The 22100-nt window shown below is 49.6% G+C and overlaps 1 protein-coding gene across 2 annotated transcripts; it reads left to right on the forward strand.

The window, feature by feature from the left end:
- The first annotated feature begins 1810 nt into the window (after positions 1-1810).
- On the forward strand, positions 1811-22074 carry UAP1L1 (UDP-N-acetylglucosamine pyrophosphorylase 1 like 1). 2 transcript variants are annotated; one of them, XM_075772053.1, is made up of 9 exons: positions 1811-2144; positions 10875-11079; positions 12724-12899; positions 14049-14221; positions 14995-15188; positions 16001-16141; positions 17738-17923; positions 18694-18760; positions 19731-22074. In XM_075772053.1, exons 1-9 carry the CDS (start codon positions 1868-1870, stop codon positions 19815-19817), a joined length of 1506 nt encoding a protein of 501 aa, XP_075628168.1. In that variant the 5' UTR covers positions 1811-1867; the 3' UTR covers positions 19818-22074. The 2 variants fall into 2 exon arrangements, with proteins under 2 accessions (XP_075628168.1, XP_075628167.1); XM_075772052.1 differs by lacking the exons at positions 17738-17923; positions 18694-18760; positions 19731-22074 and adding an exon at positions 16206-17731 and having other exon boundaries at positions 16001-16073.
- The last annotated feature ends 26 nt before the right edge of the window (positions 22075-22100 follow it).

Consider the following 22100-nt stretch of genomic DNA (forward strand, 5'->3'; position numbering starts at 1 on the left):
CTGTCCTGTTATCACAGGAGCGGCTAAGGGCAGCGTGGAGTAACGGTCATGCCATAGCTGTAAACTACCCAGCCTTCCATCTTATTCAGGGAACAACTGTAAAAACCACATTTCTTCAGAGAACATATTGATGGATACTTATATATTGAAGCTTGAATCAAGGCCCTAAAAATAAGAAGCTCTGCCTCTCTCCTGGTAGCGTATCTTACCCCGATGGAGCAGTGTTGGCCGTATGTCTGCTTTTGGGGTGCTGGAGCTTTTTTAATGATGAATTTCCTGTTCCACCTGCATGTTTGTGTTTCCGTTGGCCCAAGTCTATCTCCTTCCTGCTCTCTGAGGTTGTCCTGCCCAGCATATCTGATCCAACCTGCTTTCATTGCTTTCATTGCTTTACAGCAGAAAATTTCTACCCACACGGGTGCAATGGGTTGTGGAATCAGCCCAGAGGACTCTGTGCAGCAGGCCAAACCTGTTCTGGTGGATGGCTGGACTTGAGGGGTGGGAGTGCATTCACCAGCAGCAGCATGACTCACTGTGGTTCTTCTAGGAGAGCCCAGATCCCACGGCTACGAGATCCCACAGCTATGAGATCCCATGGCTATGTGCTGACCTTCCTTCAAGGCAAGGCAGCAAGGGCTGCACGAGTTCTGCAGGAAAAGGAGGGCTGGATTTATAAATTGGATCTGACAGAGCCTTTTCTGGTTAGTAAGGGTTGATGGTTATGCAGGCACCACATGTTGGAAAGGACCTGCACACACACTCGCGGCAGGCAGGGGATGCAACCATGGCAGGATGAGATTTTGTGTAAACGGGAGCAGAGCGAGGAGTTTTTGAACCCCAAGCCTTTGCCCAAGCAGGAGCTGTGACAGCTCTCAGGGATTCTGCCGAACCTGATCATCACGTCCAGATGGGGTCCAGCTCCCCTGACTGCGGTCACACGCAGGGAGGTGGCTGTGCCTGAGCAGCTGTCTGTCCGTCTGCTCACGTCCTTCCACCCAGCCGGGCTCTGACTGCAGAGGATGACTGGACAGGGAGTTAGCGCCAGGCTGCCCGGTGACAGGAGTGGACTGAATATACCGGGGGCTCGAGAGCAGGAGCGTAGGACGTTGCACCATCCCCAGCCTCAGCAGCCTGTGACCCGGCGCAAGCTGCAGAGGAGGCCGCCTCTCTGTGTGCCTTCCGGCACCTCGTGACTGGCCCAGCCTTCGTCTTTGGGTTTTTGTGCCTAGTCACTTCACTGCTGCTGGTGATGTTGTCTCTGATGGGGAACTGGAGTTGCAAGCTGGCGGACCCGACCCTGCAGCGGGCATCGTGGCCAGGCAGGTGCAAGAAGGGGCGTGAGACCTTCCCAGGTGCAAAGGTCCCACCACGAAGGCCCCTGTCCCGCTCAGATACATCTCCGCAGCCAAACCCATCACGTCAGCCAGCACAGACCACGGCAGAAAGGTGCCTTGGCCAGGTGCCGGCCTGCTGCACCCAGACAAGGCTCTGGGCTCTGAATTTGGCCGAAGGCAGCCTGCCTCGCCGGGCGGGGCAACGAGCAAGCACCGCGCAGGGACTCCGCGGCGGCGGAGCACGGCAGGGTCCTGCGGCCTCGAGCAAGGAGCCGAACTCGGGCAGCACACGTTGTCGGGCCGCTCCCGGGAACGGGGCGAGAGCGCAGGGCCGAGCAGGGAGCACGCTACAGCCCGGACCCACTCCAGCCCCCGACCACCTCCACCCCCGGGAGCCACGGGGAAGCTGCTCCGGGCGGGAGGGCAACACGTCACCGTCACGTCACCGCCACGTAGCCCCTCCCCGGGCCCGCCTCCGTCTCGCCCGTTCCCCCAGTGCCGCCGGCGGGCAGAGGTTGGCGGGGCGCAGCGCTATGGGGCCGCCGGAGGAGCTGCGGGCGCGGTTGGCGCGGTGCGGGCAGAGCCACCTGCTGCGCTTCTGGGCCGAGCTGAGCCCGGCGCAGCGCGGGGCGCTGCTGGCGGCGCTGCCGCCGGGCCTGGACGAGCACTGCCGGCTGGCGGCGGCGGCCGGAGCCCGCCAGCGAGGCCCGCCGGAGCGCCTGGACGGCCGGATGGAGCCGCTCCCTGCCCGGCTGCTGGGCAGCGTCCGCCGCAGCGGCCCCGCCGCGCTGGAGCGCTGGGAGGCGGAAGGTGAGCGGGGCGCGGGGCCGCCCGCCCGCCCGTCCCGTCCCGGGGCGGGAGTCTGGGGCTCTGGCCCTGGGTACGCCCCTCCGGCCCTCGCCCGTCCGCCCGGGGACTCCGCAGGGCTGAGGGCCCTCGGGGGTGGGGGGCACAGGGGCGTCTGTCCCAGCGCCGCCGGCCGCTTCCGGCAGGTTCCCCAGCGGGGCCCTCGTGTGGCTTGGTGCCGAAAATACCGGGGCTTGTCCTAAGAAACCCCCGGGGCTGTCCTAAACCCCAGCGAGCGCGGCCCGGCGCCAGCGGTAGCGGGCTGGGCTGGGCTGGCTGGACCCGGCCCGGGTCTGGCCCTGCTCCAGTGTTCGGGGGGCACATCCACCCCTGCGGGGCCCGCAGAGCCGGTGCGGAGCCCGGGGCAGTTCCAGGCGGGGTCCCCGGGGCAGAGCTGTGTCCCGCAGTGGTGGGGGTTGGTGTCAGGGGAGCGAGCGGGAGCCCAGGGAGAGGGTGAGGCAGGCAGGGCGGGCAGAAATTTGGGGTTATGGCAGTAACGCCAGGCCCCAGACACAGTCAGCTGATGCCCAGTGCACGGAGGGGGTGGTGGGGGCACTTTGGGGCTGAGACATTGAATTTTCACTCTTAACTGAGGCTGGAGAGTGCGTGGTCGACAGGACGTGGGATAACATGGTGCCTTGCGGGTGGAAGTGAAGCCCCTAGGGAGGGTGGGAGCAGGGGGTTTGCATTGCTGCTGAAACAGGGACCTGCACCGGGGCGCACGGGTGGTCTCCCAGACCGGGTGTTGTGCTGTTGTGGCAGCTGGTACGGAGCCCCGTCTAGGCTGTGCCATGTGCAGTGCCGGAGGGAGATGAGATCTGAGAGCAGAGCGGACGGGTAGTGTGGAAGAAGGCCAGGGAAGCCTGACATCCATATTTTTTGTAGCCCGGTAGATACTGACAGCTTTCCCTGGTCACCCTGTGGGCATGTGAAAGATGGGAGTGATGGGGGAGGCGGTGGCTGGATGTGGGGTGCTGTGCTCCCCCCACAGCATGTGTGTCTTACACAGACATCCTGTGCTTTTTTCAAAGTGTATGATCTATTTCATTTATTTACAAATGTTCAGATGTGTCTCCCCTCCTTTATAAAATATAACAGCACTGTTAAAAAATAATCATAATAAAAAAAGGAAGCCAGAAAAAAACATCTGTGGTTGGAGAGACACTTGCCTAAATTGTGGCAAGTGTCTGCACAGCCTCGACCCAAACTTACCAGCAGAGAGGTGGGGATATGTGGGCAGGGGAGTAAAAATTTCCAGACAAAAACAAAAATAGAAGAGGCAGGGTCACAGGGCAGAGGAGCTGTTCTGCCGCGTCAGGCCCCACTGACAGGGCTGAGTGGTGACGGAGAGAGCAGGAGGAAACTGGTGACCCAGTGGCCACGTGCGCTTGGTCCAACCGGGGTTTCCACCAGCCATGCTCATGTCTCCAGCCAAGCAGAGGAGGGTGTTAGCACCCAGCTGACCCACAGCAGCTGCCCAGACATAACCAGTGGGGTTTGGTAGGGAACTCGCTCTGATGGTGGTCACTGCCTCTTGCTTGAGGGTGTCGTGGTGAGGAGGAAGGGCACCTGTGAACGCTAGAGGCAGATGGGTCTAGGTCTGTGCGGTTAAACTAATCATTTTACCAAACTGGGTCCTTCACGATCAGCCCTGCCAGGCTGGTGAGGAGCCGGTGTGTCTGCCTCATGCTGCTGCCTGCAGCAGGGTAGGGAAGGCGATCTGCGCAGGGCTGGCCTCGCTCGCTGCGAGCAATGCTTGCAGGAGTCCAGAAGGTCCGGCGTGGTTGGGACCACCTTCACCCGGCCCTGAAGTCCAGATGAGCCATGTCAGTCCTGCAGGTAGCATTTCTTAATTTCTACCACGAGAGGGGGACACGGCTCTTCGGTTTCCCTTTGGTTTGTTTTTCTGATCCAGTTTAATGCTGGAGATGGGAATCAGCCCTCGGTTTTAATTCCTGGAGGAGTGCAATCAGGAGTGAGACTTTGTGCTGCTGAAGCCAGGCAGTGCTGGTGTGCCACGTATCCCCGCAGATGTGGCCTCGTTCCTGGGAGCATCCCCGTGCCCTGGCATGGCATTTGCCAGAGGAACGGCTGTTACTGGCACGGGCTTTGTGGGGACTGCGGGTCCGTGAGGGCATGCAGGCTCCGAAATGCTCATTTCCAGTGAGCTGCTCGTGATGTTGAGTTGGACGAGAGCAGAGCGAGCTGTCCCGACCCGCTGCTTGACGTCCCTGAGGCCACGCGGCTGATGCGGCCGTTGGCTGTGGGGTGAGGGTCACCCCTGAGCTGAGCTTGTCCGCGGGTGTCTTGAGTTCCCAGCAGCTCCAACCAGCAGCGTGTCCTCTGCAAAGACTGAACAGCTGAAATGATGTCTCCCCCTTTCCCCTTCCCCCTTTTCTGTGATAAAAAATGATGGTTAAAAAGAACCAGGCAACTCAAAACTTAGTCTTGGGAACACCCAAGATATTTTTTAATAGTTAAAAAAATATATATCTCATTGGTATTATCTGTGAGATGATAAACCGTGGCTTGGTCAGATTTGCTTTCAGATCTTAAACACAAACACTAAGCAATCACATTTGCTAGGCAGCCTTTGGGATGATGGTGTAAATCGGCCCAGATGCTTTTACATTCTGTAAATGTTTTATTAATGAAATGTAACTCTGGGGTATGGGCCGCAGCATAGCTCCCTATTCCTAGAGGCTGGATCAGGGACTTTGATGAGCCATTCTGGTTATCTGACTGCTCTGCAGAATTAAGGGTTTGGTGTTTTTTGCTTTATTCTTCTCTTACTGACAGCTGTTGTAATCAGGCTGATGTGCATGTTCAGCAGGAGAATTCAGTCTGTTCTTACAAGATCAATCTGTTCATCCTGCAAAATTATTTTTGTTTTTTACTTTCTATGCAGAATAAGACACTGCAGCATTGGTGGGTGTCTAACAGCCAACACATCTTCCCTTTTTTGTTTGTTTGAGCTGTTTGTATTTCGTATGCTGCAGAAAATATGGTGGACATTTTTTAAGAGGGATAAATATTTACTGCATTTACTGCAGGAATGTGCAGCAGGATGAGTCAGTTGTTACGAACTTTAGTCCTGAATATTAGTAGTTTTACAGTTGGGAAGTCAGAGTGGACCTACTTACTCAGATTTCTGGGATATTTGTTTTCATGGCAACCTAAGATCAGAAACTTGGAAAAGCTCTCTGGTAGTTGTAGGGTTGTACTGTAAATACAGGGAACGCCATAAGTGACAGAAAGGAGAGTCCCCTTGCTGGGTTGTTCACGTGCACTGTGGTCAGCCCTCTCCCGGGAATATGGCCCTGTCAGTCTGCTGGATTTTGGGAAGAGAAAAAGAGAATTACACTGTTGATGTTATTAGTGGATTTGCTTTGGACTCGGGTTCATCCCGCTTAGGTTGCGGTTTCAGTCCCCACAGTGAGAGGCCCCTCTGGGAGGTGGATGTGAGGTGCCAACTCATCCTTGGGCAGATCCCATCCTCTCGTCACTGTACGGAAAACTGAAAACTGCCACCTCCCCTGGGATGTCCCCATTTCCAGGGTGATACCAGCCCTGGCACCCTTGAGTTGTGGCTGGGGACCGCAGCTGCTTGTGCTGGATGCTGCACGACTAATGGGACCTCACAGGCTTTTTCAATACAGCATTCGCTCCAGAGCTTCGTGTGAGTGATGCCCCTTGGTCACAGTCTATTGCTTAAACCCCTAATCTGAGATCAGCGGGATGTGGTCTGTCACATCAGGACCGGAGTATATGTGTTGATGTGAGCCCGACAGTACCGTGGCAGGGATGGAGTGGGGAGAGTGTGTGACTTGGTCCACTGGTGGTTGAATCTCAGTTGCACCCCAAAGCAGCACCCACCATGCTGCAGCAACTGAGACCAACAAATGCTGAGTTGACACCTCAGACAGCTTTGTTTTAAATCAATGTGAAATACTTCACCTCAAGCAGTGTCAGTTCTAGATTATTTAGGGTTTTTTTTTAAATTTTTTATTGCCTGTTTGAAACAGAACAGTTTGGAAATGTCCCACATGGGAACTTTTTTAGATTTTTTTTTTTTTTCTTTTTTTTTTTTTCCCCCTCCATAAATTCTTCCCTCCCATAATTTTTCTTTTTCCACTGGGACGTTTTGGGTCAGGTTTGGTGGAAGGAGCCCATGGATGGTGCTGCTCCAGTGCTGCCCCGCTCACATACATGAGGTCAAGCAGAGAAGCGCTGCCTGCCCCAGCCCTGCAGTAAGGCTTAGGTGAGGGTGGGCACTAATGAGTGCTTGGCTTTGGAGCACAGGGGAGTGCCGTGTCGATGGAGGTAGGCGATGAATGTGCTGCAGCTACACCACATCTCAGTGTCTCACTCAGCTTGGTTGGTGTTATCCATGCAGCATCCCTTCCTGGAGTGGTCCTGAGTGGGATGTGGCTGGGTACTTTGATTTTACTAACCACCTGCCTTAGTCTTCAACTTCAGTCTGAGTAGACATCTTCAGGTTTGCTTTCTTGGGTTGTCTTCATGCCAGGGGAAGGTTGTGTGTTTCTTTTCATGCTGCTGTCCTTGTGACCCGCCTAACTGGCGCTGTGGGACACCAGTGTGGCACAATTGATGCAGCTGTGAATGAGGCAGGTATTTGCTTGCATCCTGAGGAGCAAGGAGCTCGAGCCAACTGGATAGTGACACACACACACACACACACACACCTGTCTGTCTGTGTATCACCGCCTTAGCTCCTCTGCCCAGTAGGATGTGCTCACTGGGCTTGCTGGTGCTGCACAGCTGCACATGGTGGTCTCACGCTGCTGTCTGGTGGTACTCGTTCAGCGCTGGGCGGCTGTGGCATGGTGACATTCAGAGCCATTCCCACCAGGTCTCCAGGCTCCGTGTCCATCTGCTGTGGGTTTTAAATGCAGTTGGGAATCACTGGAGAGTGACTCATCCAGTGTCGTCCTTGGCCATGGGAATGACAGCAAGTACACTCTTGCCAGAGTTCATGGCCAAGGGCTTTTCTTTGCTCAGGCACTGCTGTTTATCTTGCTTTATGAGAGGTTTATCATTACTGTGGAAAGGCCAGGGTGAAGGTTGCTCAGGGCTAGATTGGCCAAGGAGGGGCATGTCCTTATAGAGTGGTGAATCAGCTCACGGCACTGGTTGAGCTCAGCTGGACCATGACAGTTGTTTTTCCTTTTCCTGGGATAAAGCAGGGGAAGGAAATGGACAGGATCTGTGCAACCACATCCTTGCTCGTGGTAGCACTGCTCACTTCTTCAGCTACAACTGTGCCTGTCCTCTCTCCCTGCCCTGCCCCAGGACGTGGAGTGGCTGCCACGACAGAGTGACCCGAACTGAAGAGTTTGGCTCTGGTTTCTAACTGCAATCAGTTTCACTTCCCTTCCCCATTGGTAATTTTGTCATTGCTGCTGGCCCCTTGTCCTGGTCTTGGCTGAGATAGAGTTAATTTTCTTTCTAGTAGCTGGTACAGTGCTGGGTTTTAGATTTAGTATGAGAATAATATTGATAACACATTGATGTTTTTAGTGTTGCTAGGTAGTTGTAGTGTTTACACTAAGTCAAGGATTCAGCTTCTTACACTCTTCCAGGCGCACAAGAAGCAGGGAGAGCACAGCCAGGAGAGCTGACCCAGGCTGGCCACAGGATTGTCACAACCACACAACTCACATCCCCAGTGGGATGGGGGAGAGAATCGAAAATGCAAGGAAAAAGAAGTAAAACTCATGGGTTGAGATAGACAATTTAATAGGACAGAAAAGGAAGATGATGGTGATAATAATAATATACAAAACAAGTGGTGCACAGCACAATTTCTCACCACCTAAAGCCGATGTTCAGCGAGTCCCCGAGCTGCCTGCCTCCTGACCAACCCCCCCCCACTTATATATGGAACATGACATCATATGGTACAGAATATCCCTGTAGCCAGTTTGGGTCAGCCGTCCTGGCCGTGTCCCCTCCCAGGTCCTTGGGCACCCCCAGCCTTCTCATTGGCAGGGCGGGATGAGAAGCTGAAAAGTCCTTGACTGCTTGGCAACAACTAAACCATCAGTGTGTTATCAACATTATTCTCATCCTAAATCCAAACCACAGCACTGTACCAGCTGCTAGGAAGAAAATTAATTGTATCCCTGCTGAAACCAGGACAGGGATGTTCCCTACCATAAAACGTCATGCTCCATATGTAACTGGGAAAGCTAGCCGGGAGGCAGATTTGCTGCTCGAAGCAGACATCGGATTGTTTTACTTTCCTTTTGCATGTGGTGAGCAACTGCATTTGTGCATCACTTGTGGTGGTGGTGGTGTTATTGTTATTTTCTTCCTTTGTTAAACTGTCTTTATCTCACCCCACAAGGGTTTTTTTTCTGTTCTCCTCCCCATGCCCTTGGGTGGCGAGGAGTGGGCGAGTGGCTGCGTGGTGTCCAGTTACTGGCTGGGGTTAAGCAATGACACACCTCTACTGGTCTGATTCCTCCCTGCTCCATCCCTCGGCTGTTGCTCCCAGGCACCAGTGCAAGCAGAATCCTGGCAGGGATGGGGACTGAAGGGTCAGCTGGGAGCGGAGCGCCCCTGGCTAGTCTGGTGCCGAGCTCTCTGTCGGTGTGCTGAATATCTGTCTCTGTGTGGGGAGCAGGGAAGGGAGAGCGGGCTGGTAGGACAGGTTTTACCCAGGTTTGTGTTCCCCAGGGCTGTGTGGCTGCAGTAGCCAGGTTTGTATGCAAAGTGCAGGTCTTGCCCGCAGGCTTCTCTGCTGCCCGAGTTTGCTGCCTCTGCACTGGATCCTGGTGGGGGGACAGCCACCACCCAGGCCGGGGCACTGGGAGGCCTGGAGCCATGCTCCTGCGGCCCTTTGCTTGTGTCCGTGTCCCACAACGGTGCCGTGCACTGGCAAACAGCCTGCCAAGCACATGGCAGCAAGCCATGTACCAAGGACCGGAGCAAGTAATAGTGCCATATCTGATACCTTAGACCCCCTGCTCTCTGCTTTAAGTCTTGCAATGGGAAGTTCAGTAAAGACACAAAGGAGGCCATTAATTGCTTGTGGCTTGTTGCATAAAATTATACTTCTTTTATTTGCATTGCCCTACAGGTCACTCAGTGCTATTGTCTATGCCTTTTAAATTTTAAGTTTAAACCCATTCAAGCTTCTCCCTCTATCCAAGGACCTCCTGAAACTTTGAAATCCCAAGAGTTCCACCTTCAGCACAGGTTTCCCTCTCTACTTGGAGTGGGAGGGTGCACTGCAGATCTCCAGAGGTGGCTTCCAACCAACACTTTTGTGGTCCTGTGAGCTCAAAGGTTCGCTCCGCAGCAAAGCGATGTCAGGGCTCCATACCCGGCTTCCTTCGTGTGCCTGAGCAGGCATTGTCAGCCTTTTTGGAAAGGGTATATTTAGGCAGAAACAAGGTGTTACTGCCGTGGTGGGACTGAAACTTCTAAGCATGGGGAGGTCAGTAGTACTACCGCAATGTCATGGATAACTTATCTCTGATTTAATTGCTGAAAGCTCGATTTTTTTAACAGAATTAAAACCAAGCCAGGTTGTTAGAGCAGCAATTAGTATTTTTCCCTCTATTGCTCATTTAAACTGACAATTATTTGAAGATGAGCATAAAAACAATCCTGTTTTTCTTCTGATTCAATATCTTTGGTCCCTGTGTCTTTCAGTCCAAGGCAGGAGTATTTTAGTCCCAGATGTGTTTAAAAGTTGGGTGTTTGTCTTCTCGGAGGTTCTGGTAAAGCATGGGCTGTCCTGGACCACAGGGAGCAGTGGCAGGCACGGCAATGTGCTGTAGACTTCTTGCTTTAGGTTGCCAAAGGCTCTGATAGCTACTGTACAGCAGCAGAGCTGTGGCTTTTGACCTAGGCAGCTCACTGCATCTCTGGAGGATGCAGTGATATTTCCCTAAGGAAATATCTTTCTCCCAGTTGTCAGTCGTCACTGTGATGCTGGCTTGAGAGAAGGCAGGGAACAAAGACTGTGGACAAGCTGGTTGTTTATTATGTGGTCTGGTTCTTCACCAAGTTCTGGACTTTCCTGGTTTGTCAGGAGAAATCATAGTGGTTTTAATTAGATTGTGGGAATTGTGGCTTCTGCAGGCTTGGCTGTGTTGTTAGTCCTGACTGCAGCTGAGCAGAAGCTGGAGCACAAGTACAGATAGTTGATAAGGCAGATTCCAGAAATGCTCATGCTTTACTGAAGATGACAAGACTTTGCTTCTTTGGGATGTAGAAATGGTGACAAGGGACCTCTGGAGGTCTCTAGTCCAACCCCTATTTGGAACAGGACCGTACCCACCCTAGGTCAGGTCAGTTGCAAACCCCAAGGGAAGGACATCCCCCAGCTCTCTGGAGATCTTTTCCAGTGCTGCACCACCTTCCTAGTAAAGAGATTTTATCCTCATGTCCAGTTTGAACCTCCTAAGCTGTGACTCATGGCTGTTTCCTGTTGTTACATCATCCACTGCTTTAGGTGAGGAAACTGCTGCATCAAAGAAGTGAAATGAATTTTCATATTGTGTGCAGCATCAAATTTCTCTCTGAACTACCAGCAGTGGGCATTGAAGCAGCAGCTTCTGGCTGTTGCCTGAGCTCTGCAGAAAGGTTCAGGAGAAGAGCACAGGATGTTGATTGCTTTTGTGGTTCTTATGTTCTCTTGGGCTTCTTTCTCCTGATCAGGCTTGCATCAGATCTCACAGAATAAGGTGGCGGTGTTGCTCCTGGCTGGAGGACAGGGAACTCGTCTGGGAGTGAGCTATCCCAAGGGCATGTACAATGTTGGGTTGCCCAGTGGCAAGACCTTGTATCAGATCCAAGCAGAAAGAATCCGCAAAGTGGAGCAGCTCGCCGGCCAGAGACACCACTGCAAGTGTACCATCCCCTGGTAGGTGACCTGGAGCACAGACCTTCTGTGCAGGGGTCTTTGCGTTGCAGTCTTGCCTGTCTTGTCTTCTAGAAGCACTTTGCTGTCTGCCATAGAGAGATACGGCAGGATTTGTGATGCCAGCAGCTGGAGGAGGGTGCACAGGGATGGGAAGCGGCAGGTCCATGTCTGCAGACCTGAGGGACCGGCACTGCCCTTGCATCATCAACCACTACCCTAACTGCTGCACTGTGCTGGTTTTTCAAGTACAGCCCCTGACAGCACTATGAACAGCACTTCTCAGTGCCTGTTTCAGATGTTTTGCAAGAGATTTCATCCATTTGTCCCGTGCTTTCTCAGGTTCCTGCCTGGCAGGAGAGGTTGCCTAGAGCTCACCCTCTGCCTCCCACAGTTTCTGCTGCAGCAAAAAACTCTTCCTTCCCCTCGCAGTAAATGCTTGTCATGCTCCATTTTCAGGCCACCTCCTGCTGTCGTTGTTTACAGCTAGCTGTTGTGTCTTCTGGCTGCTCCCAGCTTTCAAAAGCCTCCAGGCTTCAAAAGAGGCTAGCTCTGTGCAAGGTGCAAAATATGAATTCCCTATGGATGTGGTGGGTGAGAGAGAGGAGGCACTGCGGCATGCTTCTGGGAGTGTTTTTGGCTAAATTTTCTTTGTTAGACTATAAAGAGATACCTTTATGAAATCAGTCTGGTCTGAGCCAGGGTTTGGGAAGAGTGAAAGAGCACGTGTCTGAGGCCTGAAGACCTCAGGGTAGCCTGTCTGTATTGTATTTCTTTCTGAAGCCATGCATACATGACCTGAATTGCAAATGCACCTTCCCTGGTGCTGCTGGAATCCAGGATGGGTTATTTATATGGTGCAACATCTGCTGGTAATGTTTACAGTTCCTCTCTCTAGGCTGAGGAGAGTTGGCTGCTGCAGTGCACCAGAGGCCAGGCGATGCTGTGCTGCAAAGATGTAAATCAGGGGGTGTGAGGTCCAGGCTCTCTTGTGCAAGGGGTTGATACCTCTGGCATGTTGGCAGAGGACCCCCTGTACCTCTGCCAGTAGTATTTGAAGTACTTGACAGGTAGATGACAAAGATGACACTTAGCCACTGTTGAAGAAGGAAGATAGTGGAGGGAGAGACAGCAGCAATGTGGAGCTGGAAGGAGAGGAGGATATAGAGAAACTTAAGAGAAAAACAAATCATGCAGCCAACATTTGAAAAGGCTGCTGTTTGTCTTGGCACAAAAAGCCGCGCTGGCCAACTGAGCTGATGGGAATTCATAGCTCGTTCTCAGCACCTTATGCTGATCAGTGCTTCTTTAGACACTTTAACATCAGTTTGAATCGAGGGTGAATGAGGTGTTTGTACTGTCCTTTGCCTTGTTTTCCAGCTCATCCAGATGTCGTTCACATTTAGGAAAAGGCTCTTCTGTCCTGGCTGGAGCTAAGCCTGTGGGTAGGATCGTGCACAAGACCCTGCGCAGCCTTCCTGTGGGATGAGTTCTGGAGGAGAGCTCTCCTGCTCAGTTGCATACTGCAGGATACTGTAGTGTCTGTCCTTTTACACTCTCGGGTTTCCTCCCTTTTATGTTCCGTTTGTAGTTTTGTCTTTCGCTTGTGCTTTTGTTGCTCGTTGCTCAGCACCCATCCCTACCCAGGTACATCATGACAAGTGAGTTCACGCTGGGGCCAACAGAGGAGTTCTTTGTAGAACACGACTACTTCAACCTGGATAGATCCAACGTGGTCATGTTTGAACAGAGGATGCTGCCCGCTGTTACCTTTGATGGGAAGGCCATCTTGGAGGAGAAGGGGAAGATTGCTATGGCTCCAGGTACCCTGCTGTTCACCCTTACATGGTACAGTAATGGAATAGGTGTTGATAATTGCTATGAGCCATCAGTCAGCCTTGGCACACAGAGCAGTCTTTGGAGGTCAATGTTAAGCTTCTAATTAGTATGAGAGGGTTAAATGATTCAGGCTGGTAATCAAGAGTGTAGCAATCTCTGCTTAGTTCTTGCTGGAGTCTTGCCCACAGCACATGGTTTTATTAAAGCCTGGGAGTATTGGCAGGATTAGGAGCAGGGCAGCTGCAGGTTAGGAGCAATGTGCATCGGCAGGGCTGTGCGTGAGGTCCCTGGGCTGCGACCTCCCAGGGGTGAAGCTGTCGGGACCCACATGTGCTCCTCACCACACACTGTGCCTGCGTGGAGCAGAGCGATGCTGGCAGGCCAGGGAGGAAGCTCATCTGGCTCATTCAAGGCTGATAGCTGGAAATGGGTAAAAAGGCAAGAAGATGAACTCTTTCCAAAATTATTGCAATGTCTCACCTAGTAAAGTTCTCCTCTTAAACAGGACATGGTAAGAGACTCAGTGAAGGCAGCCTGGTCGGGACCATGTTGCAGTGATGTGGTTTTGTGGCTACAGAGTGGTTTTCCTGAGCTGGCAGCAGTGTCAAAGGAGGAACCACGAAAGGGTGGTCTGTGATGAACAAACATGCAGGTGTCTTTTCTGCAGCTGCGGTTCAAGCCTTTAAAAAGACATTGGGAAGCTGCAGAAGAGAAACAGAAAATAAGATTTATTTTAGTCCTTTTCTCCAGGCTGAGTTTTAAATGTGCTTTTGCTCTGCACTGGAAGAGAAGAAATGTAACAGGCTTTTCCCACCCTCTGCATTATGTTTTGCCCTTTTGTGTTTTCCCTCTGAGGATCTTGCAAGGCTTCGTAAAATCTCATAACACTTCTCTGTGAGGCTGGTCTCCATGGTCCCACTCTGCAGGCAAGGGAGCTGGGGGGTGGGGGGGGAACAGGCTTGTCTGAACTGTGTGGCAGAGCTGGAAGTAAAATCTGGTTAGCACTGACTCTTGGTCAGAAAGCATTCCCTGCTCTGCTGTTAAAGAAAGGTTGTTCAGGACTTTCAGCTTTTGCTCTGTTAGCTGCAAAGTCGCTAATTAACCAGAGCTTTCTCTTTTCTCTTGCATTATAGATGGCAATGGTGGCTTATACTGTGCTTTGGTGGATAATAAGATCTTGGATGACATGAAGCAGCGTGGAATCCAGTATGTCCATGTATATTGTGTGGACAATATCCTTGTGAAAATGGCAGATCCAGTTTTCATAGGCTTCTGTGTTTCCAGAGGGGCAGACTGTGGTGCAAAGGTGAGGTGGTGCTAATGCCGGGCCATTTTAGGGTCTGATTACTCTGGGAAGCTGTTGGCTAGGGTGAGCTTAGATGAACTGGAGTGTTCAGACCTCTATCCAACAGTGGCTCACTCCAAGCAGATTTAGAGGAGCTGCTCGCTGCCTGCATTGCATTCAGAATCCCTGTCTGTGGGTGACCTCCTCCCCTTTTCCCGGAGTACTCTGGACAAGAAACTGCAATTAGAGCAGGGACTGTAACTGCACGGGAAACTACAAACTGGAATTGCTCCCCTTTCTGCAAAGGCACTTGGGCTATCTAGAAGCTGTATTGGACTGGGATGTGTTTTACAAATACACCTTTAAGTCTAATTGAGGCATTCCTTATGCCCCTCTGTGGGGAAAGCCCATCTGGTTTTGTCACCCTAAAGCAGCAGGTACCCGAGGAACAGGCAGACAGGGAGCTGAAGGCTAATAGCTGCAAATATTTTTCATTTAATGCCAGGTCCCAGTCCTTGATAAGAAAAGTGCCCCACAATATGCTGATTTAATTTAACTGGTTTGTCTTTAGAGCAACTGTGCAATTAAGTGGTCAAGTGCTGGCTTTTATGCCTGGTTGTTGGGCAAAACGTGCCTCCAGGCTACTCTGTGCACCCAGCACTGCCCTGCCTGTGCTCCTGAGGTGCTCGGGGATCCGTTGCGCAACAGTCCTGTGGGATCGTTGGTGCGTGGGAGATGGAACAGTGCTGGGATTTTCTTCCTCCTCGTCACAGCCCTCTGTCCTGTGGCTGCAGGTGGTGGAGAAGGCCTACCCCACAGAGCCTGTCGGGGTGGTGTGCTGTGTGGATGGGGTCTACCAGGTGGTGGAGTACAGTGAGATCAGCCTGGAGACTGCACAGCAGCAAAGCCCCAGTGGGGAACTGATGTACAGCACTGGCAATATCTGCAACCATTTCTTCACAGTTGAGTTCCTGGAGATGGTGGCCCAGTAAGTTCCAGCAGACCTGCTAGGCAGCTGTGCAGCCCAGAAATGCCTCCAAGAGTGGGTGTTCCCATTTCTCATTCTGTAATTTCAGTTATGGTTACCTCCTGCTCTGCTCTTCACTTCCTCTCTCCTCCAAACAGTTCAAAACAGCTGTGCCCACTTTCTGACAGTCCCAGCGTGCTCTTCATGCCTTACCCAATGAAGAGGTTGCATGCTTTGCTGTAGATAAATCAACTGAGATATACCCGTGGATGACCTTCCTGGGCCTGCAAGGGTGAGCAGCCATGTGGGCTGCAGCGTGGTCAGTGATGCAGCCCCATGCTGAGGATTTTCAATGGGAATGTCACCCATGCCATCCTTTGGGACAGCAAAGGTTGGGGGAGAGGGTGAAGCTGGGGGAGGACTCTGCACCTTGGTGTTGGGAGATGGGGATGTGATGCTGAGCATTCAGTGAGCAGCCGTATGACTTTCCTGAAGAGCTTGATCCACCCTCATGTGAAGGATGGGCTCTGCTCCATTGTCATCCCAGTCATATAACAATTTGGGTTACCTTTTTATCTCTACCTGCAATTTCAGCTGGATGCTAGGTCCTCCCTCTTCTCTTGCTTTACTCTGCAATGTCCCACCAGTGCAGGGAGTGCTGCTGGCTGGGCTGCTCTGCTCAGTGAGGTGTTTCCTGAATGTGACTTGGGTCAATGTGGAGCGAGCAACACCCACAACAGTTGAGATGACCTAGAGCAGTGATAGGCCATCTATGTACTTCTTTTTTCTAAGTGGGCATGAAGTGAATTAACTTGTTTCTCCTTCTTTTGCAGGAAATATGAGCCGCAGCTGAGGCATCATGTAGCCATAAAGAAGGTGCCCTACATTGACGAGGAGGGAAATCTGGTAAAACCGCTAAAACCAAACGGGATAAAGCTGGAGAAGTTTGTGTTTGATGTGTTCCAGTTCTCTAAGTTAGTGGCAGACATGATTTTATTTTCTTCCTCCCCTTCTCAATGTTTGTTTGAATGACTGTAGGTTGTAACAGACCTTGCCAGGGAGCACACGGTTTGTGGGCGGCTTGTTAGAAAGGCTGTTGGATCTACACCAAGCTCCAACACAACAGTAATGCTGCAGGCTCTGAGGTGCGTTCACAGGGCACTTGGCAAAAGCTGGGCTTGCTCTGACTGTGCTCCCAGAACTGTTCGTTCTGCTGAGGATATGTTGGCTGGCCTGGCCTCTGCCAGCCCTGTGAAAGAAAGGACAAAAAAAAAAAGGAAATTGAGCGCAAAGCCAATGTTTAACATGAGCCCACGTTGGGAGTATTCAGACTCACAAAAATTGGGTCTTTCAGAGTTGTGGCTTCCATGGCAACTGCAGCTCTGGTCACGTTTTTGGGGTGTGTTACACCAGGGCTCAGCTCACACCCTTTGTGCTCAGAAAACAGGTTGCTTAAGCACTGGGGGGCCAAAGTTACTGTTGCTGTGGGAGCTGTCAGTGTTGACTTGCCAAGTTCTAAGACATACCTGAGAGCGCTGTGCCATAGTGTTAGCGCAGTCAGGGGTACTTTGTGTTTAGGGAATGTGGGACTTAAATTATTAATTTAAGAATTTAGCATAAGTGTTCTTATAAAACCTATTTCCGAGGCCTCGAATTCAGCTGTAAAAATTCTGTTTTAGGCTTAAATAAATGGGAAAAAGAGACCTCAGGCAAACTGAATTATCTCTGGGGATAGTATTTTTGTTTTTAGAGGGTTTACTTCATCATAGAGAGCTCGAGGTTTGAACCAGTCTTCATTTCTGGACATGTGTTCAATAAAGAAGTATCATACCAAAGGCAAAACCAGTGTGATGGAAACAGCGCTGAGTTCTGAGCTGTGAAAGGACTCATTTGCAAGCAGTGATTCCTTGTGCTTTTTTAACAATACTGCAAAACCAGCTTGGCAGCTGCTCTTCACATGTGAAATGTAGAAATGCACAGATGCTGCTGTGGGATTTCTTAATTTGCATTTTCATTTCTGGTAAACAGCTGTACTTAACATGCAACTGTAAATCCTCCCATATTGCTTATTCATCCCTGGGAACTGGTGTCCTCAACTGATCCTTGCCTATAGCCTCCCAAGTGGAGCGGGGGTGCGGCACTCTGAAGTGAGCCGCACAGCTCAGCGCCGTATCCAAGCTTCAGGCATTGCTTCTCTCCCCATCCCGCTGTGCTCTTAGCTGAGACGTTTTGTCCATGAGCCTCCTAGTGCCTGGGGAGGTTTCTGTGGGATCTCTGCAGAAGTGTTGCTTTTCCTCTCACCTGTGCACAGCTCTGGAGGGTCACGAGGCTGCTGTTATGTTCCCAAAGAGACCAGGCTTCTTGTTTTGTTTTTCTGTCGTGCAGCCCTGGTACTCCTTTGCTCTTCAGATGGGAGGTGGGCTTTCCTTAGCTTGACTGCCTCAGGCTGCATACATTGCTGGTCCCTAAAATATATATGAGCCTTTCCCCATCCAAGTTGTTGTTGCATCAACAGGGCTGATGGCTAGCTTTGCTTTTCATTATCATTGTTTTCTCCCCTTTGCCGGTAGGAATTTTGTGGCATTTGAAGTTTTGAGAGAAGAAGAGTTCTCGCCACTGAAAAATGCAGACACAGCTGACAAAGACACTCCTACCACTGCTCGGCAAGCCCTCCTGGCCCAGCATTACCGCTGGGCTCTCAAGGCTGGGGCCAGATTTCTGGATGAAAATGGTTGCAGGATACCGGAGAAACTCAGGTACGAAGCTCTGTGACCTTCTCTGCATCTTCTCTGCCTGTGGCTGCCCAACTGTGCCAGCTAGCTAGTGGCATGTACTGTGCTCTGCAAAACGGGGCGTTAGTTTGATCACAGGGTGACTTGGCATGATTTTCATTCAGCTGGTCTTTTCTGACCATGCAGAGCAATGTCTGTTACAGCTCCTGCTCCATTAGTGATTGTGGGTGCTCTGGACAGTAGTGCACGGTGCTCTGGCAGAGATCCCTGCTCATGGGGTTGTGAGATGACTCCTCCTGTAGGAACTTGTAAGGCAGGGGCAGCCTTTTCCATCATTCTAGATTTAGCCAGCCCAAGCAATTGTAGTTTGTACTCCTCACCAGCTTTTCTGAATATGGCCCCAGTGCTTAAAGCCCAGCAAGATTCTCAGGTGGGCTTAAGGATCAGCTGTTACAGCATTTACCAGTTCAGATACTTCCTGCACCATGGTGAATGAGAAGCTGCTTTTACTCCGTGGGGCTATTATTTCATCAACTCACAGTTTAGTAAACCCGCAAGCTGTTCATTTTACTTGAAAAGCACCTCTATAAAAGCGGTGTTCTTGTTTTGATGAGGAATATTTGGGACCCGATAATTCCGTTTTATTTTCACACTTTGTGTTTGAATAATGTCTGGTGCATGTGACTATAACACATATTTTATCCTTCTGGATATCCTATTCCTGATGATCTTTTGAAGAAGATGCACTGTGTTTTAAGCATAGCAAGAAATTAATCCTGTGTTCTCTTCTCTAGTCTCTCAGGAACTGAAGATCCACCAGCTGTGTGTGAGATTTCTCCATTAGTGTCTTACTTTGGAGAGGTGAGAATAACTACCTATGAAGGTATTTTTAAGTCTGTGCAGGTATGCATCTGATTTCTGTCCAAACACGGGGGATTTCTTTACCCTAACTTGCTGAGAAATGGTAAGATCAAGGGAACTAGGACTTGGGCTCTGCATTATGTTTGTGTTCCACTATGGTTTACTCTTCAGTGGTTTGTTCACTCTCAGTTTTAGCCATTTGTAAAATGAGATTTGCAATGGGTCTGCACAGTTACATTAAGACTCACAAGTACTTTGAGATCTTCTGAATGAAGAGTGCAGAATATTCAAATTACAAAATCCGTGGGGGTCACTGTATTCAGTTGTGTGCTAATTTGTGCCCATCTCCCACAGTGAGTGAATACTGAATGAGAAGTGTGATTTGTGCATTGGCTTTAGAGAAACCACAGATTTCTCAAGTTTGTCCCTCTGAAAATAAGGTCCTGAGACAGTTGCTTCCATTTAGTAGTGAGGAGCTGCCCTGAGCTGGACAGGCAGGGTGAGGAATAGTGGATTGCAGGAGGATACGTGGGCACTGTGGGGAAGGGTGTTCATGAAACTTTACATCTTCACTAGCTTTCTGTGTGTAGGTAGCAAACTCATCACAACTGATGCATTGTAAGAACAAAATGAAATGGAGGCAATTGAAGTTGACCTTTTTTTGCTAGGATTATTCTAACGTGAGTTAAGGACACACCTTCCCATGCCTGCCCCTCTGCTGGAAGCTTGTTTCTGAGATCCGTTGTTTTGCAGTTCATTGGTGCCTCTCCTTTGTGAACCCCAGGCTTGGGGCTGAAATGCTTTCCATCTCTGTCACTGGGGAGTCTGTTGCTGTTGTCTGTCCTTCCCATGACCTTTTAACTTTGGGTACTCAGTCATTCTTTGAGGACATTACATAGACTTAAAAATAGTGCAGGTAACCAGTCTGATGTGTTCATAACCTAACAGTGCTGTTTTCACATGTTCTCAGGGTCTGGAGGTGTACATGAAGAACAAAGACTTCCCTTCTCCCTTTGTACTCGATGAAAACAAAGCAAAACTGCTAGGAAATTCTTGAAGAGGAGGGAGGCTTTTCCCCCTCAAATCAGATACCTATCTGTCACATCCTTTATAAGAGCTGATATTACTAAAATGTCAGCTATGAAATGTGTTATAAAAAATATTGCTTTCCAGTATCGAATCGATGCCAAATCCTTGCAGCAGTTGTGTTTACACATACGTGCGTGCTCACCAGTTCTGTTTGGTAACTTTGAAGGCAATGCCTTTTACCTCAGTCTGTTTTGTAGACTTGGATGTGAATGAAGATTAATACCTTCTGGATACCAAACAGATTTTATATTTCTTATTTGCTATGCATACAAATATGTAAAAGAGCCAGTCAGGGCCTAATAAATCAGTTTTGCATTCAAGATTAAATCTCTTCAGTGCCTTGTTAGGTATCTTGTTTGTGCTGGTGGGGTTGGGGTTTGCTTTTGTTTTGCTCTTAAATTGTGTGCACAGCTGAAGAATCAGTTTGATCTGTCTTTTCCTTAATCCTGTGCTGGTTAGAAGATCCAATTCAAGAGCAATTGCATCCTCTAACCAGATCATACAGAGTCGTCTGCTGTAGGTAGGGATGCTGCTGCATGTAAACATTGCTTGAGGTTTGGACTCCAAAGCAGAACAGACTCATTTGCATATCTAGGCTTATTGGTGGCATTCCAAGAAAACATAAGTAAATACGCAGTTTAGACTGATTGCTCTTTACAGCTGTAGTAACCTGGGGTTTTTTCATTAAAAAAAAAAAAAAGAAAAAGATGATGAGAAACTTTTTCAGAACAACCCTCTGCTCTTACTGTCTATAACAAACATTTATTTTCTTTTCATTTTCCTGTTTAATGTATTCCATATCCCTCTAAGGGGACTCTTTTAAAGTACCTGAAAGTACTAAGCGAACAAATCCTAATGGTAGAGTTTAAAGCTTAACCAAAAAAATACTTAATCCCAGCATAAACAATGTACACAGTAAAACACCAGCCTCTGCTTCTACAGTTTCTGGCCAGGTAGTTTTCCAGCATTCTTTTACTTACAAAATAATTCTTTAGATGCCTTCCTTTTACATGTATTACTAACCATAACCTAAAGATAGGTATCAGCTAATTAAGGACGCTAATTCCCAGAACATATGTAGCATTTGAACTCAGCCCTGGCCAAGGGATCCCAGGGTGGCTGTGATCCACAAATGATTGTTCCTCTTCAGCCTTGGGATGCTGCCCCGGTAAGCTCGTGCCAGGCGGAATATATGCTGAACACACCGAAGTTGTTTCACCCTGGGTGAGGATGCTTCGGGTGCGCTGCTGGGTGGCCTTTGCTGGAGGAACACTCTATGCTTTTCCCCTAAATCAAGTGGTGAAGAAGACGCCTCATCTGGAATGTTATTTCATGCATCTGCTTCTACTGAGGAATTGTCGATGCTATTTTATTAAGCATAAATCTTTTAAATAACTTACGTGGCTTTCTGTAATTCCTGATGAGAGGCTGTATTCAGAATGTTGGGGAAGTATAAAAATGGCTTTGAGAGTAAATACAGTTTGTAAGTAGGCTCGTTTTCCAAAGAGAGCATCTAAATGTCGATGGTAGAGTTTTCAGGTGTAAAGTGTATCTGCGTACACGTAAGTAACGAGCCTTTTGCACATGCAAACCAGCTAATGAAAGTTCTGATTACCTCAGTTTGCATGTGCAGCCAGTAATTCCCATTTTTAGTATAAATTAAGCATTTGTCCTGGACATTCAATTCTGGTTTTGGTGGTTTTGGTTTGTGGGGTTTTTTCCCCCAATGTTTTATGGGTCATTCCATTCCTGTCAGTCAAGTTTTATATCTGAGAACAAATTGTGTTGTATCTTTGTGAGTATTGCTTGTTGATTCAGGCACATACTTGTTTTAAATTGCACTGTGCTATGAAGAAAGAATATTTCTTTTGTTCTTTCTAAAGTGCTTTCTCTTTTGAAACTTCAGTTCCAGAGTGCTTTAATCATGTGTACAGTGAGCTGCCGACATGAGTTTTAGAGGTTGTTTTTAAGGAGAAGCTGAATTAGAATCATAAATGCCTTGTCTGTTGAGGTTTTTTTTTTGTATGACTCCTCACATTTTAAACTGGAACATAGCAAGAATTTCAAGAGAACTTTTAAAAAAAAAAATCTGTCCTGTATGTAACAGAGTAGTTCTAGTATGTACTATGAAATGAAAAAAGTACAAATGAAACAAAGAGAGGTCCCTTAGTACTCCGTAAACTTTTGGACACCTAAACAGTTTTATAATAAAGATGTTACTGTGATTTCTATGTGTCTGTGTTTCTTGTTC

This window comes from Balearica regulorum, chromosome 20, assembly GCF_011004875.1.
Source record: "Balearica regulorum gibbericeps isolate bBalReg1 chromosome 20, bBalReg1.pri, whole genome shotgun sequence".
Lineage (NCBI taxonomy): Eukaryota > Metazoa > Chordata > Aves > Gruiformes > Gruidae > Balearica > Balearica regulorum.

Coding starts and splice junctions, on each gene's coding strand:
- UAP1L1 (XM_075772052.1), top strand. CDS start 1,868: ATGGGGCCGCCGGAGGAGCTGCGGGCGCGGTTGGCGCGGTGCGGGCAG. Junction 2,145..10,874: donor GGAGCGCTGGGAGGCGGAAG/GTGAGCGGGGCG, acceptor TCTCCTGATCAG/GCTTGCATCAGATCTCACAG. Junction 15,189..16,000: donor TTCCTGGAGATGGTGGCCCA/GTAAGTTCCAGC, acceptor CTTCTTTTGCAG/GAAATATGAGCCGCAGCTGA.